The sequence below is a fragment of the Morus notabilis genome, unplaced genomic scaffold (assembly GCF_000414095.1).
Source record: "Morus notabilis unplaced genomic scaffold, ASM41409v2 Scaffold62, whole genome shotgun sequence".
Classification (NCBI taxonomy): Eukaryota; Viridiplantae; Streptophyta; class Magnoliopsida; order Rosales; family Moraceae; genus Morus; species Morus notabilis.
The window spans coordinates 431833-449465 of NW_010365441.1; the positions used below are offsets into that span (position 1 = coordinate 431833).

Sequence of the window (17633 nt, forward strand, 5' to 3'; positions counted from 1 at the left end):
CTAGCTGATGGGCTGATGGGTTCTGGGCCGAATTGGGCTTTTCTTGGGCTCAACTTTTGGGTTTTGCTTGGTAAACTAGCCCAAATCCAATTGTTTTCTTCAAAAACCTGAAAAATAAAATAAATCTAATTAAAATTAAATCCTCTAAATTTAGGAATATTTGAAATTAAAATCACAAAAGTGCAAATTCATGCACTTATCACCCCCCAAGACTGAGTTTTGATCCTTCTATACACTACGTTCGTCGTAGTCATTGTATTCACAAACGGAGAGATTCGACTCCGTTACCCACTTAGGGACCTCCTCCATAAATTGGGTGCATTCCTCTCCCACATTATATGCTCACTAGGAGATCCCCATCAGAAATTCTTCACTATCTTGGAGCTGAATCTGCAACGGGTGTCGCCCTTGGATACCGTCATCCTCGGGCTCATCCGGGTTTTGCCTACCTCAACCGGGGCTAATCTCATCCTCTCGGCTACCATCGACGCCAGGAAGTGCCTTCAGCAGCTCTTCAACCACGTCAGTCGGCAAGAGCATAATCATCACGAACCAAAAGGGGTCACGAGTCCTCTAACTTCCACGTCGATATGCCCTCACCAAAAGAGCCCCAACAATAATCATCCATGATTCAAGGCATTCATTTTAAATATAAGTCAATGGTCTATCTGTAGCATAACAGCTGTACATATTTGTTACTATATTTGTTTATTTAGAATCAGCTTTGTAATTGTATATACACACAAAATCAGTGAATAATAGAGCAAAAACCATTCCATCACCATATTGTGGTTAAACTGTTGTAATTCATGTCTAACAAATAAAAAAGCACCAAATCATATTAATTAAATAAAATCTTTTGGTAGCATTAAGACAATTAATGTCTACCCAATCCGTCACACGCTTAATTCAGACTGTCGCCAACAATCTATGATCACCATCTCCTCCTTCAATGCTCGATCATCGGTCTTTCAGGCAACACATCACCAAGATCGATCTTGAGAAGCGTCCAGAGATCCGATGACTGATGTTGTATATGTGGCTCTCATTCTCTCTTCTCTAGTATGTAAGTCTATTCATTGTCCTCTTATTTTCATTGTCATTGACTTCTTGTTCATTCTTCTATAATTTTTACTATGCAAGTTCTTTTCCTAAATTATTTTAAAAATTGTTATATTTCCATTACGACCTTTAAAGTTGCCACGTAGTATAATTCTTACAATAAAATTAATTTCATTACTCTGATGTGGTATTTTTTTTCTTTATGAAACATCATCTTGGAGGATCTAGATTGTTTGTCCAGATTTAGTGTTTAAAATGGTGTCTAACTAACTACATTATACTGCATCAGTATATATTGTATTTTTCACAAGTCAAATCACAACTTAAATTCTTTTGGTGTTTTCTCTTATAAAAATTTAAATTCAATTTTTTTACCATAGTATTTTCTCTCACATAAAAAAATTAAGTTGTGACTTGAGTTATGAAAATAACACCCACTTTATTTAAAAAATATTAAATGCATTTTAACCCACTTTTTCATGCTTCAATTGAATAATATGAAAATATGATTAATTAGATATCATTTGAAATGTCAAAAGTTGAATCACATGGCGAAATAAACACTTTTAGGATGTGTAAATATGATTAATTAGATATCATTTAAAATGTCAAAAGTTGAATTACATGGCGAAATAAACACTTTTAAGATGTGTAAATATGATTAATTAGATATCATTTGAAATGTCAAAAGTTGAATTACACAGCGAGATAAACACTTTTAGGGTGTATTTGATTTGAAGGAGAGATGAAGGGATAGAAAAAGATAGAGAGAGAGGGATAATTGCTTATTTGATTCGAGGGTGGGGAGAAAGGAAGGGGAAGATGAAGGGATGAGCTCTACTCTTGGGCCCACAAAATTGCACATTCTACTTATGTGCGGATTCATAAAATCCATCTTAATTATGCTTCAAAAGACATTTTTATCCTATAAAAAACTATTAGAAAATAATAAAAAAAGTAATATAATAATTTAACAATTGTACATTCATTTATCTTTTTAACTCTCTCCTTCTTACCCAAACAACATAAATCTTTCATATTTCACATCTCTTTTAACTCCCTCTGTTATATCTACTCTCTATCCACCGTACCAAAGACGGCCTTAGTGGATCAAAGTCCCTTTGTTGATACCCTACAATAGTAAACTTAACGCGGAAATGAGTCATTTAAAAGACCGTTGACTTCAGAGAATCCCCAAAAGTATCACGAAACTACCAAGTAAAAATGTAAAATGCATTGCACCAAAGTAGGAGGTTGTAACGAAAGTGACATTCCGTTGAAAACGACACAAAGTTGTGGAAAAACAAGCTCGTACCCATTTCCTCATTCAAAGCCAATTCATTTTTAATGACGAATTCCACAATTTTCCAACAAATTCCGACAAAACATGTGGAGGAAACTGGAAAGTTAGTCATGAAAATCTAATCATCTATTTCGTCAAAGGTATGAACCGTTTATCTTCTTCTTTCTAACCTCCTCTGATCTCTAACAAAAATGGGAAAACACCAGCCCGGGAAAGGTGATGATTGCAAAAAATCTGGTAACCTTTGTGAAGTTCCCGATCCTCCTTCACCGTTTCTAAATCACGCGGTTCGGAAAGGATTTCTGATCACGGGTTGTTTGATCAGCGGTGTTCTTCTTGTTTGTGTTGTTTTCATGATTATGAAGAGGTACTTTTCTAGGCGTAACGCTTCGACGGAGAGGAATTTGCCGATTCTGTTCGATACCCAACAAGACTTTGTCGACGAAGATCACGGGCCCACTATCGATCACCACATATGGTACATCAACACCGTTGGTTTGCCGCAGTCTGTGATTGACTCCATCACGGCCTGCGAGTATAAGAAAGATGAGGGTTTGATTGAAGGAACAGAGTGTTCTGTTTGCTTGAGTGAGTTTGAAGAAGGTGAGAATATTCGGCTTTTGCCCAAGTGTAGCCATGCTTTTCACATTAGTTGTATAGATAGATGGTTGAGGTCTCACAAAAACTGTCCTCTATGTCGCGCACCAATTGTTCGAGATATTTCCGCAGAGACTGCTCCGCAGGCGAGCGTTGCGGAGCCTAGATCAGATGCTGTTTCAAGTGAAGATAGAATGAGGGAGAATTCTGAGAATCATGGAGTAGTGTTAAGCGATCAGGTGGATGATGGAGGGACTAGTGAAGTTAGAGTCAGAGTTGATTGTGGCGAAATCCCGATTGAATTTGCAATAAACGGCGGGGATAGGATAAAGGGCTTGTGTAATTCTGTTGTCAGGAGCTGCGATTCTCGAGCTTTGAGCGATTTGGGTGACCAGAGAGAAGTGGTTGGTGAAGACTTCCAGCCGATGAGGAGATCGGTTTCGATGGATGCATCTTCTGCTACGGCGGTATATCGTGCTGTGACTATAGTTTCTGATCAAGGAAGTTCAAATTCCCAGTTGGCAGTGCCTGTGAAAAGCTCTAATTTGGCAATTGTGTCGAAGCGGGTGACTCGAAATCTGAGTCTGTACAAACTTATGAGAAGTTCTTCGAGTGGGCGATCTTTGCAGAAAGGGCCTACTTCAATGAAACGGTCTTCATCTAGCAGGAAGTCCTTTGCATCCAAGCATGGCAGGAGCCAAAGCTCAATCTTTCCACCTTGAATCAAAAGCTGTTACTGTACTTTTTTACCTGTAGTAGGTGGTCATTAATCAAATGGGAAAATCATAATAACGATAAACGGTAAGTCCACACATATCCTCTAATGAGGCTTTTTTGGTGCTTCACATGTTCGATTTGCCAAGCTTCGTCCTGGAGGCTAAGATTGAATATCTATGTAGTAAATGACTAGTTCCTACAGGTTTTTATGGCGAGTTTACCGGCTTTTTCTTGTAATTTTAAATGTTATGAATGCAGACATGATGCTTTAAAATTTGAATCTTGGTGGAATATGTTTATTACTTGGTTTTAAGAAGTGTTCTCTTTATAGTGTTGTTATATTTTGTTTCTCTGAGATTAATATGCAAACTACTACACTGTCGCAACTCTCAGATTTTCTCCCTCTTTCAAAGCATCTTATACTTGGAAAGTATAAGAAAATCTACTTGATCAACGTTCTCATACTGCATAGTTCTTGATGTACCATACATTGCTTTTGGTGTTTATGATGTTTGTGTGAATGATTTATTCTCTGTTATGAGGCATCTATACTTGCATTACCCTATACATCAGTATATAATACTCATTGTCGATATCACTAGTCAGAAACTTTACAGTAAGCAAAGAAAACGTCACTTGGTTTTCTTCTGGGATAATTTTAACGATGCTGTCGAGTTGTGTAGACTCCAATCTTTTGTATTGCTTTTTTTTTTTTTTCTTTTTTTATTTCCCTTTTTTTTGTCTTTTATATATTGCTTGCTAAAGCTAAGGATCTCTTTTACTCTGATAGCGTACTGATACTAAAGCAATTATGATGTGTATCCTCTTACTTGAAAATTCATGTCTTGAATTTTGATTTTAAGGGCTAACTTTGTCCACTTAATCAGGCAAAATTAAGTCTGCTTCACTTAATCAGGCAAAATTAAGTCTGCTTACATTTGAAAATATTGAAGTGTACTTTTTATCTTAGTTAACCCGTGGACAAAGTTTATTGAAATTATTGATTCTTCAATTGTCCCTTGGTGATTTAACTTCGAATCCTTGTAGTTAGACAAATTTAAACGCATGAAGCCTCCAAGTCCATGACATGGTAGCTTTAGTGTTATTGTTATTTATTTATTTACTTTTTTTAAAAGGGAAAAACACTTTCATCAATGGAACAAATGGATTGCAACAAACAATGCGAAAACCACCTGCGCAGAGCATATACTCAAGAGTAACAAGTTTGAGAAGCAAAGGCAAACTTGGCAAAGAATGAGCAAGGCTATTAGAGAATCTGAGAAAAGCAGCAACCTTTAAAACATTAAAAACATAGGAGATAATAAGCCCTTCTAGGACGGAGAAAACTCTACTCTTAGCCATACCAGCAACATTCACAGCATCAGTTTCTACACAAGAAATAGGAGCAAACATTTTCCGAAACAAAAATCAATCCCTCTCATACAAGAGCATTGACCAATATAGGAAGACAAACACCCCGGTAAACATGAGATGAAATAAGGATATTATCAATCCAAATTAAGCTTAAGCAAACTGTTGAAGTCAAATTTCGCATCTCATTTTTCGCTATACACGTGTCATTGCGTTTCTCAAAGAATAAAGGTTTGCCATAGAATTGGCATATAGAATCAGTCGGGAGCTACTGATAGCTCACGGCCCAACAGGTCGTCAGAAGAGTCTCCAGCGGACGACGAGCCATTAATCGAGTCCATGAGTTCTCATATCAAGGAATGATATAGAAGAACGACTCCACCACAACGGAATCAAGCCGCGTGCTTTGAACAGCTCGCGGGTCGCGGCCCAACAGCTCGTCTGACGAGCTGCCCAAATAGCCTGGGTGACTTAGCACCCAAGTTACCATATAAGAATCAGATTATGCACGAAATTCTCTCTAAATCTCATTTAAATGTAGATATCTCCTCTAGTTTATAATTTTATTATGGTGTCTTTTTTTTATAAAAATTTAAATTTAAAAAATTCTATTATAATACTTTTTTTTAATAAAAACTCTAAAAATTTAAATTTTATTTTAAACCACCTAATTTGAACCCACAATCAAAAAAGTCCTTATTATATCCAGGCTTAGAATGTGCCCCATACAAGTGTTAATTACTTAGGGGCTGTTCGGAAGCTCATTTCTTGAATCAAAAACTAAAAAAAAATCTCGAGTTACAACTTTATTCAAATTCATGTTCTTTTAAGTTTGAACTCGAGTTTGTGACTAAAACTCGAGTTCAAGTTTCCTTTCAACTCGAGTTCAGAAACTCGAACTCAAATTAATGAACAATATTTTTTCTATTCTTAAAAATGCTATAACTTTTTCGTTTTAATTCTGATTGAGATGATTTTTTTTCTATGCGTTGCCAACGAAAAGACGAATAAAACCCCATCAATATACCCTATTAAAATTTTTCATCAGCATTGAGTTTTTATTAAAATACTATTTAAATACAAATTCAAGTTTTGACTCACTCAAACACAAACTCAAAAAGATTCTCATCTCAAACCATAACTCAAATGTACACAACTAAATACAAACTCAAGTTACAATTTTAACTCAAATTATAACTCAAACTCAACTCAAAATCTACACTCAAATCACCTAACTCAAAAACGACAAAATAATAGCCCCTTAATTAGTATGTTGTGCTCTTCAAAATCCTGCTTTTTCTTAAGAGAACACGACTTTTTACCTTCTGGGCTTACCGCAGGAAACAAGGAGTTAATTGCTTCCAATACCACTTTTGGAACCCATTCTCGCAACAAAGTTACTTTTCTGAAGATTATTTGATTCCTTTCACTTTTGTTTGGTGAAATAGCATTTTTGCCCTAAAGAAGCTTCCTCCTCAACGCTGAGAATCGTCTTCCTCAACTCTAAGATCCTAGTCGCCGCCCGCCGTCAAATATTAGAGCTTCACCGGAGAAGAATGCGACCAAACGTACGGCGAGGACTGCTCGCGACGCCGACGACAATGGTTGCTAGTGATGTCGGCATTTGTTTACTCTGGTTCGAATCTAAGATGCCTCACAGACTTGGCGACAATCGCCGCGGATCTCCGTGCGAGTGACGAAGCCGATCTCGTGCGTCATCGATTTCGTTGGTTCATGCTTTGCGGCATCCGGATCTTATCGTGCGACTAGCGGATATCATCGTGCGTCTGCGGTGCGGTGTGGGCGGAGACGGAGGCACGTGGGCTGCGGCAGGGATGCCTTGCCACCAGTTAATCACCGAGTAACTTGATTAATCAAGGATTAACTCTATCTGGTATGAGGTCAACTTTGTCTTTTTATCCTGTAGAATTGTTAGGTTTCATATTTTCTCACAGAAGTAATGTTTTTGAATAGTAATATCTCATAGTGTTATTAGTTTGCTACGAGGCAAATGACTATATAGATAATTTTCCCCCACCACCAAGTCTCTCTGTTTTTATTTGTTTCTGTATTTCTTCTGTGTAGATTCATTTGAATGTTTATATTCATATCTTATCGTGTACATGATATAATTATAGATTATGCAATACAAATATTGGAAGTTTCACTTTATTTTTTTTACAAGTTTATGTTATAATTTTGTTCTTAATTATATATCTCCACTGAATTTAGATCTTGATTTTGTCACTGCTCACACATTGTTGATTCGAGGAAAAGACCACTAGTGAGGAAGCTCGAAAGATTTTGGAATGTCTTGATAATCCTAAAATTCGTTTCTAAATAGGTAAAATTATAGCAATAATTCCTTGTTTTATATAGCATCATGACACTGATAGTTTTATGTAAAGTTTTGAAATCCGTTCCCCTGTATTTTATAAAAACTTTTCAATAGCTTTTCCATAGTTTTACCAAACATGCACATTTTCTTTTTCCTATTTTGGAGTTGAAATAAAAAATTGGAACAAGAAAATGTAAAAGACCAGCACCAATGCACCAAATTAATTACTCCAATTAATTGATAAGTTTGCATTGTTGCTAAATTAATGTTCTAAATTTTGTAGTAAGTAGTGCTGGAACTTTGGACGGCAGGCTTGCCCGATACTTAAATTTTTTCGGATTCGGCGGGTAGGACTCTATGTCCGCCTGTCTAGCCTAATTAAACGGGCTCGAGCAACCCGAAGAAGAGAATTTGAACCAAGCTTGCCGCCCATTGATACCCTATGCCCGAATCAATGGTTAATTTTTTGACCGTTGCTGCCCGACCCAACTGCCACCCGAAAGCCCGACTTCAACGGCTCAATTTTGTGTTGTTGCCCAAAAAGCCCTTCTCATCACCCGAAGCTTCATCCACCATGACAAAAAGTAGCCGTTGGAATTAAAATTTTGGGGAAAAAATTGATTTTTTTAACCAAAAAATTTTCCTATAAATACCCCATCCCCCAAACATTTTCTTTACAACATTTCTCACATTCTCTCTCAATCTCTCTCAATCTATCTCACTTTCTCTCAAATCTCTCTCACAATTTTTTCACAAGCTCACACAAAATCCTAAAGCTCTCTCTCTCAAAGTGCTCTCGTCTCAAGTCTCAAAGCTCTCAAAGCTCTTTTCAACTTCAAGTTCTCTAAGCTCATTGTTTATTTTTTGTGTTTTTTTTTGTTAAATTAATTTTAATTTAATTTTTATAATGGAATCCTTTGATTATAGTGATAATCTCGTTGATCCTCAAAGTCCAATTCCTACTAATGTTTTTACTACGCATGAATCGCAAACACAAGCACCCGAAGAACAATGTCCAATTCCAAATCCCGGCCATGGTGGATCTAGTGGAGGTTGTGGTCGCAATGGTGGGCGTGGAGAGCCAAGTATTGCTGCAAGAGTTGTAACCTTCAAGAGGAAATGCAAGCGCACCTCCATAATTTGGGAGCACTTCGAGGTATTTGAGGAGGTCGACAAGGACGATAACAATAAACACATAGCTCAATATAAATATTGCTATTCTAATTTACAAGGTGACACTATTTATAGCACAATACACTTGAGAAGACACTCCGAAAAGTGTCTTCAAAACGTGGCCAAACCGGAGGGTTCGAACTCTGCTAAACACAATTATCATTTGATTGCACCACCGGTGGTCTAACCACTTTAAAATACGATACGCAAGTCAATTGTATGGAAGTTGCGAGATTGATAGCAACATTAGATCAGTCACTTAGTTTTGTTGAGCATCTTAATTGGTACTGTTATATTAAAATTGTACACAATCCTAATGTACAGTTTTTATCGAAAACTACTCTTAGAAAAGATTTTTTAAAATTATTTAAACAAGAAAAAGAAGCATTAATCAACCTTTTGCACTCTACTAGCAGCTGCGTTGTGTTAACGGTAAATATTTAGTCTGCTGTTGTCAACAAAGATTATTTATCTATAACCAGACATTATTTCAAAAGTTTCGATTTAGATAAGAGAATATTATGTTTTAAATGTGTTATAAGATCACATAGCGCCGATCTAATATATAATACAATTTTAAATGCCATTGATGAATATAGATTAAGGGATGAAGTGATTGCTATAACATTAGATAATGTTAGTGCAAATACTAAAACAATTGAATATTTTGAAAATGATTTAAGTTTATTTGGTGATGGTACTATATTTCACCAACGTTGTGCATGCCATGTAATTAAATTAGTAGTAAAATCCGGTTTAAAATTAATGGCTACTCACATTAAAAGAATTAGAGATAGTATTGTATGGATTCAAGGTAGTAACCAAAGAGAACAATATTAGTTTAGGTTCTTACAAGTAGTAAATCTACCTCCTGGAGCATTAGCCATAGATATGCATGTAAGATGAAACTCAACTTATATATTGCTTCAACAATGCCTCCCCTAGGGATTTGCCTAATCAAGTTGAACGTGTTAGAATAATTATTAAGCCAAAGTGACAAAAACTTAATAAGTATGCAAATTAGTATTACCTTATCGAAACGATGTTGGAAGCATGACTTTCTACCACGGAAGTTAGACCACTTTTGACTGCCACGATTTTATTGATTTGTAGCAAATATTTTCTAGTAATGATTATAGATGAATTAGTAACATACTTAATAATTAAATAAACTAATTAATCAAAAATAAGAAGACATAATGGAATTCAAAGAAATTGATGTGCATACCTTGTCAGAAAACCAACTTGGAAATTCCTTCGCTTGAATTACATCAAATGACTTTCCTCCAAAACCTTAATGTGGTCACTGTTATAGTATAGTCATATCAGTGAATGAGTAAATAAAATATAATACAAATTGATATACAATTAAGTTTTGTAAAGATATTCTTACTCAATGTATCATTGTATTTCAGGACAATTGTGTAAGATGTACCACTCGGCCTTTGTCCGCAAGTCGTTATCCAACATGATCGGAGTCATCTTACTGATGAGCCAAATTTTTGTAGTAGAAACAGACAACTTATCACCATGCTCGGTGTCATCATCAACCCAGTTTCTTTCTGGTATATTAAACTTAGGGTCCGTTTGGTAGAGGGATTCGTTCCCTGATTTGAATCATGATTCATGGTTCGTTACAGTATTTTTTCTCACAAAAAATTCACGTAAATCGAAAATGGTTCAAATCACATAATTTGAATCCTCCAACCAAACGTCCTCTTAGTTTCAATCCCGCGTAAATACATTGAGCAAAAAGTCAGGGCCTCTACCATCAACTGGATGACGCATTAAGTCTAGATCCTTTGAATGCCACCACATGTGCCATGCCATTTCCTTTGCAGTGTGACACGAGCTATATAAATGCCACAATCAATCCTTTAAAGGAAACTACCGTAATACTTTATGTGGTACTTTTTTACCTTTTGTTTTTTTTACTCTTCCAACGACTGGTGTTACATGCTGGACAAACCTGTAGATCGGCATTCTCATTCCAGAATAACACAAAATCATACTTACAGACATGTATTATTTTGTAGCCCAATTGAGTTTACCCAATTTCATCCTTGCCTCGTAATAAGAATTTGGAAGTTTAGTCCCTTTAGAAAATGCATCTTTCAACAGCTTCAAAACAGAGTTCATACACTCATTGGACCATTTGTAGAGCACCTTTAAATGTATGAATTTCACCAAAAAATTCAATGACGAATACTTACTACACCCTGCATACAATGCCGATTCGAGCTCGAATAACAACTCTTTAAATCCATCGTGATGCGCATCACCTAACACCTCAACTTGTACCTCGTCTAACATATCATGATTGGAGTTATTTCAAGGAACATAATGTATAACTGCAACCATCTCGTCAACTGATTCATTTATTGCATTAGCCGCAACAACATCTTCGCCATGGTAATGCCACGTCGTATATAAAGTATTGAAACAATTTTAACTGTTTCTATTGGAAAAAACTTATGGTTTAAATACCTCCGACAAGGACAACTTGAACAACAACTTTCATCAACATAGTCTTTGGCAATGTTGATAAAACCAGATAACCCACCCCCTGGGCACCTCCGGGACACCCCCGGGACACCCCGGGAGACCCCCGGAGCGCCCCCGGAACACCCCAGGGTGACCCCCGGGAGATCCCCTGGAGACCCCCGGGAGACCCCCCAAGACACCCCCAGGACACCGCTGGGATGACACCCCCGGGGCGCCCCCGGGCCACCCCCGGGAGACCCTCAAAGACCCCCCAAGACACCCCCGGGACACCCACGGGAGAACCCCGGGGAGACCCCCGGGGCGCCCCCGGGAGACCCCCGTTTCGAGTAAGTGTTTCATCGAAATAGTGTATCACCATTGATATCGACACATCTGAGATCACCAAATGTTCAGGAGTTCCCCCCGAAGGACCCCCGGGGCACCCTCGGGATACCCCCGGGGCTCGGGACACCCCCGGGGCACCCTCGGGACACCCCCGGGGCAACCCCGGGGTACCCCCATGGAGAATTAATAAAATTAAATTTTGGGAAATAAAGTAATTTTTTTAATTTAGAAAGTAATATAAGATATTGTTAGAAATATTATTAAAATATTCAATTAGTCTTAAAAAGGCCTAAAGAGGAAATTAGAAGCCAAATACTATATTTTCCTAAATGTGGCCGACCAAAGAGAGAAAAGAGAGAGAATCAAGGGGAAATCAAGGAATCAATCATTTTTGCCGAAATTTCTTCCGTTCAGTACGGTAGAAGCATAACCCGAGGCATTCTAGCGGAAAATCTCAACTTCGAGAGGTAAGATTTCAGATTTTTCATGAGAAATTTCATGTTTTTCGTTTTTGATGAATAGTAACTCGTCTCGGAAAAATTTCGTAAAACTGAAAATCGAAACTGAGGTTTTGTAGGGGACTGTGATAGGAATCTAACGGTGTAAGTTTTAAAACGATTGAACGAAATTTTTTGGATTTACACTAAAAAAATCTGAAACCCTAGAAAATGGTGAACATGTGTTTTTGTTCAATTTTATGTTAGAATTGGTGTTCAGGAATATGAATCTTGACTCTAGGTACCGCAATCGGGAGTTAAAACGAGCTATCGGAAGCTGAGAAAATGAGAAAAATAAGGCGAAACTCTGTCGAAATTTCCTAAAATCTAGTTAGTAAGCAATGAGTTAGGAATTCAATTCCTGAGAATGAATAACAGTTTTAAGGCTCAGAAATGAATAGATGGAGGTTCAGAAACCGAGACACATAGATTTGTGAAAATTGCCTCCTAAGCTAGAAATTCGGCTTAGAGGAAAAAGGTTAAGAAATGAGTTTGAAATTATATTTAGGAATCTAAGTATGAAGAATTTTGATTTGAAATAGGAAGTTAATGCCTATTTCCATGAAACAAGTTTTGGCACGAGAGCCGAAGCAACAAGAAAGAACTTCCAGCAAGCAGGGATATTAGCGGATTATCTGTAAGTATAGACATATATGTTTGTCTGGACTCGAATAAACCGTAGTTAGACTTAGAATTATGAATTTTCTTATATTCCTAAGTCGATGTGATATTAAGTGTTTGGAGGGCTTAGTGCCCTAGATTGCAGAAGGGCGACATGTGGTTACCCTAATGCTCAGTTTAAGGTATGCATGAAGTATTATGCATTTTATGTTAGCATGTGTACGTAGAAAAAGAATGTTGCATATCATTTAGTAAAGTTTTTAACACTTTGAAATGCAAACCCAAAGTTCAGTAATGTAAAGAGACTGACGGGTCGTCGGCCTCCCAAGGGAGGAAATCTCAAAGAGTAGAGATTCTAACTAGACCAGACAGTAAGCAGGGGCCCAGACCCACAGTAGTAAGAACAGAAAGACAAAAAGCAGTTTAAAGCATGTTTCACATGAGCATATTTGCATCATAACTCTTAATATAGTTTTCCTAGTTTATGATGTGTGCATGTTTATACTTGCTGAGCATTAGCTCATCAGTTTACTCGTGTCCAGGTAACCCAGGTAAACAGCCACTTATACAGTAGTGTTGCTTGATGGACTGGCCGATGCAAAGTGACAGATATGTCATAGGAACACGAGAGTGGTGTCTACTACGCCCGCTTAGGAAAATTCCGCTGTAGAGTAATGTAATATAGAACACTAGTATGTTTAGTCAGTTTTAAGAAAGAGACGCTACAGTCATTGTCTTAGTAAAGAACAACGGACTGTAATAAGTAAGACAAATTTTCGGGGACTAGTTCCATATCCGAATTCTTAAAGTATTAGTAAGAAATACTATTAGTATAACAGCATAACATGTTAAGAACCCGAGAATTAAAGTAACGAAAGAAAAAAATTTCACTTGCGTATAGGTGTAAAATAAAGAGACGATAGTCTAGTAATAAGTAATGGATTAGACTATAACTCGGGCTTTTAGTAGTAGTGTAAGGTTGGCAACCCGCCGCCAGGGCGGGAGGCGTCACAGCACCCCCGAGACACGCCTGGGCACCCCCGGGGAATTCCCGGGCCACCCCCAGGGCAACCGTGGGGCACCTGCGGGACACCCCCAGGACACCCCCACGACTCCCCCAGGACACCCCCGGGACACTCCCGGGGCACCCCCGGGACACCCCTGTGACACCCCCAGGACAACCCCAGGGCATCCTTGGGACATCCCCGAGGCACTTATGATGGGTGCATGTTTATACTTGCTGAGCGTTAGCTCATCAGTTTACTCGTGTCCAGGTAACCCAGGTAAACAGCCACTTATACAGTAGTGTTGCTTGATGGACTGGCCGATGCAAAGTGACAGATATGTCATAGGAACACGAGAGTGGTGTCTACTACGCCCGCTTAGGAAAATTCCGCTGTAGAGTAATGTAATATAGAACACTAGTATGTTTAGTCAGTTTTAAGAAAGAGACGCTACAGTCATTGTCTTAGTAAAGAACAACGGACTGTAATAAGTAAGACAAGTTTTCGGGGACTAGTTCCATATCCGAATTCTTAAAGTATTAGTAAGAAATACTATTAGTATAACAACATAACATGTTAAGAACCCGAGAGTTAAAGTAAAGAAAGAAAAAAATTTCACTTGCGTATAGGTGTAAAATAAAGAGATGATAGTCTAGTAATAAGTAATGGATTAGACTATAACTCAGGCTTTTAGTAGTAGTGTAAGGTTGGCAACCCGCCGCCAGGGCGGGAGGCGTCACAGCACCCCCGGGACACGCCTGGGCACCCCCGGGGAATTCCCGGGCCACCCCCGGGGCAACCGTGGGGCACCTGCGGGACACCCCCAGGACACCTCCACGACTCCCCCAGGACACCCCCGGGACACCTATGCGACACCCCCAGGACAACCCCAGGGCATCCTTGGGACATCCCCGAGGCACCCGCGAGACACCCCTAGGGCACCTTGGGAGACCTCCAGGAGACCCCCTGGGGACCCCTGGGAGGCCCTCAGGGGACCCCCGGGAGGCCCCAGGATACCTTCAGGACACCCCCGGTTTTTTTAGATATATCCAACTCTTATCAATTGGCATCTTGACTATAAAAATAATAATACATTCAATCATACTTCGTGTTTTCTTGTGACTATATGGTCACATTCATAAAGAAAATTTTATAGTTCATGTTTCAAATTTATAAGTTTTATCAATTTTTATTAATAATTTATTCTATTATTATTATACTCATAATGTTTATAATTAATTTTTAATTTACTTTCTATTAATATAATTAATTCTTATTAATGAAATTCTTAAAATTAATAGGTTTTGATTAAATTTTGGCAGCATAACGACATATTTTTCTTATTATCCAAAAATTCAAACCTGTAAAAAATAGCTTTTAAAAGATTTCGACACACCATAACTGCAATGGAGTTTATTTTTTAAACTTCTTTTGATGACAAAACAATTAAAATATATGATAATGTTGATTTGGTGAGGATTTAGAAGAGAATAGATGGAGATTTTGGGGGTTTGGGGTCGGAAAACCGGGGAGAGGCCGAGAGAGAGATTGATAGATAGATCGGAAAAAATGGAGGAGGAGGCCCTGGTCGTGGGTATAAAGACAGAATTTTTTTATGACGATAAAAAACAATATTTGCGATGACATATCGTCAGAAATATAACTTATCCCTATTTGCAACGACACATGTCATCGTAAATATAACTTAATTATTTAATAATTGTAGCAAAGGTTCTGGAATTATTATTTGTGACGACATATATTGATGTCGTCGTAAATAATTTTGTGAGAACCGCCCAATTTCCCCGCATTTATTTTATCGAGGAAATACAAAATCAATATTTGTGACCACTCATATTCATGTCATCGTAAATAAATTTTAAAAACTGCCAAAATGTCCCCTTTTTACTCAAGGGACAATAAATAAATGAATTATTTTTTTTTGTGTCGACTTATGTTGTCGCACATAGTACATTATTTGCGACGAAAGTCGTGGCAAATAATGTTATTTTCACGGCAAACGTTGGCGCCACACAACATTTGCCGCCAACTACATATTTGCGACCACGTGTGAGTTTTTAGCGACGATAATATTTTCTTGTTGTACGAAATGTATTTGCGATGTTATATCGTCGCAAATAACTGAATATTCATTTATGTTTTTACTCTGTTTAGCAGGTTGTTTTTCATCTTCTCTAATGGATTTGTTTTTGCGGGCACTTTATCTGCATTCGTGGATTTTCTTCTGTAATTTGTGATTTTTGTTCCTTCATTTATTGTCCTGATGATCTAGAATTTTTAGGATTGTCCCTTGATTTGCTAAGTTGATGAATTATTCTGATTTTCTTATGGACGTATTAAATAAATCAGAGATTTTTTTCATCTATTTTCTGGAATGTTTGTTAGTGTTATCCTGTATTATCTAGACTTTGCATAATTTTAGGGGAAAAATTGTTTCCCCATTTTTCCGTCTGTTTTTCAGTCTTTTCCTTGCTTTTGCCTTTTCCTATTTCTTAGGCCATGAGTAATAAAATTACCCCTAAAGTTGTGTTGGTTTTATCAATTAATTAAGAAATTTTGATCTTCCAATTTTTCTTAGGCTGGTTTGCATTAATACGTGTTACATTATTAAAGGTTGTCTACTGTTCATAATAATTTTTCCAGTTATTATTTATGAATGTTGTTGGCTGCATAGATTTATGATGCATGTTTTTCTCTCCTTTCCCTGCACCTGTTCTCCTCCCCATTCGATTTCATCTTTTATCCTTGTTCATTTTCCCTCATTACTCTTCATTTACTGCCTTCCTTCTATATTTATGCGCCTTTGACTCTTTCTGGTTGGTATGTTTTTTATCTATGACCATTTACTGTTTGATCCCATGGTCCATCATTTACTGCTGTTTTCCCTTATCCTTCTATCCTTAACTGGCTGTGGTCGTTCCTGATTAGTTGATATCTTATAGTTAAAACAGTGTTCATAGTGATCCAAGTACTGTTAATAACTTCTATTCCCTTTTTTCCATGTTATTAATACTTGTTGTTTTCTTTTTTTTATTACTTTTGTCGATCTATGGCTTTACTGTTTTATCATTATTTAACAGCATTGAAATATTTACTTCCATTTTATTCACCTTTTAGCAACATGTCTATAAATATGTCTTTATTTTAGATGTTTTAGCTTTAGTCTCTTTTTCTCATTTCTTTAATTTTTTTCTCCTATGTTTCTTTCCTTCCTCTCTTTTCCCTTTTTTCCTCTTCCCTTCATGGTGATGATGAGCAGAAATATCCTTAATACGTTGAGTTTGATATGATTTGCTCAGAAATTGCTGTGAATGCATCTTTTTGATTTCATTGTATTTTTGTTTATCTTTTCTAATCCAGAGTCTTTTGGCTGTTCTTTTTTTCTTATTTTGGTTCATTTTCATGTTCTTATTTTCTTCGAATCAGTATTTAATCTAAGAATTACTTATATGTGTGTATATATATATATATATTATTTTCTTTTTTACACTATTAAATTCTACTTTTTCCATGTCCTTTCTTTGCTTTTGATATTTTCCCATGATTTTTTGTTATTATCAATTTTTAATATTTTTATTCTTACTATTTGAATTAAAATTTGTTTATTTATATTATTATTATTATTACATAATACTAAAGGAGACCTTCCTAGGTACTGTTCATTCACACTGAATTTTTTATTTTTAAAATAGTATTGTGGTGTTTTTATCCTATTTTTAAAATACTAACCTTTTGAAAATTTATGTCTTGCAGACAAAAAAACAAAACGAGAAGCACAAAAAAAAAAAAAACTCAAGTACAATATAAATAAATTCTTAACAGAACATTATGCAGGCCTGTCCATGTACAAATATGCACATATATAAACTATTTTTGTATTATAAAAATTATTCATTCTCACTCTCACCTTTCATAACTCATCTTTAATCTCCATTATTTTTGCAACAATTTTATATAATGTAAAATTATTATCCGTTGCAGTGCGCAGATAAATCACTAGTTATTATTTTAAAAACTTTTTTAGGAGACGTTTGGTTCATAAATTAGAATCATATGATTAGAATCATTTTTAATTTACGTGTATTTTTTATGAGAAAAAA

The 17633-nt window shown here is 36.8% G+C and overlaps 1 protein-coding gene across 1 annotated transcript; it reads left to right on the forward strand.

Moving 5' to 3' along the window:
- The first annotated feature begins 2406 nt into the window (after positions 1-2406).
- On the forward strand, positions 2407-3992 carry LOC21402730 (E3 ubiquitin-protein ligase RING1). The gene has a single exon (XM_010107995.2). The coding sequence runs from the start codon at positions 2557-2559 to the stop codon at positions 3682-3684; it is 1128 nt and encodes a 375-aa protein (XP_010106297.1). The 5' UTR covers positions 2407-2556; the 3' UTR covers positions 3685-3992.
- The last annotated feature ends 13641 nt before the right edge of the window (positions 3993-17633 follow it).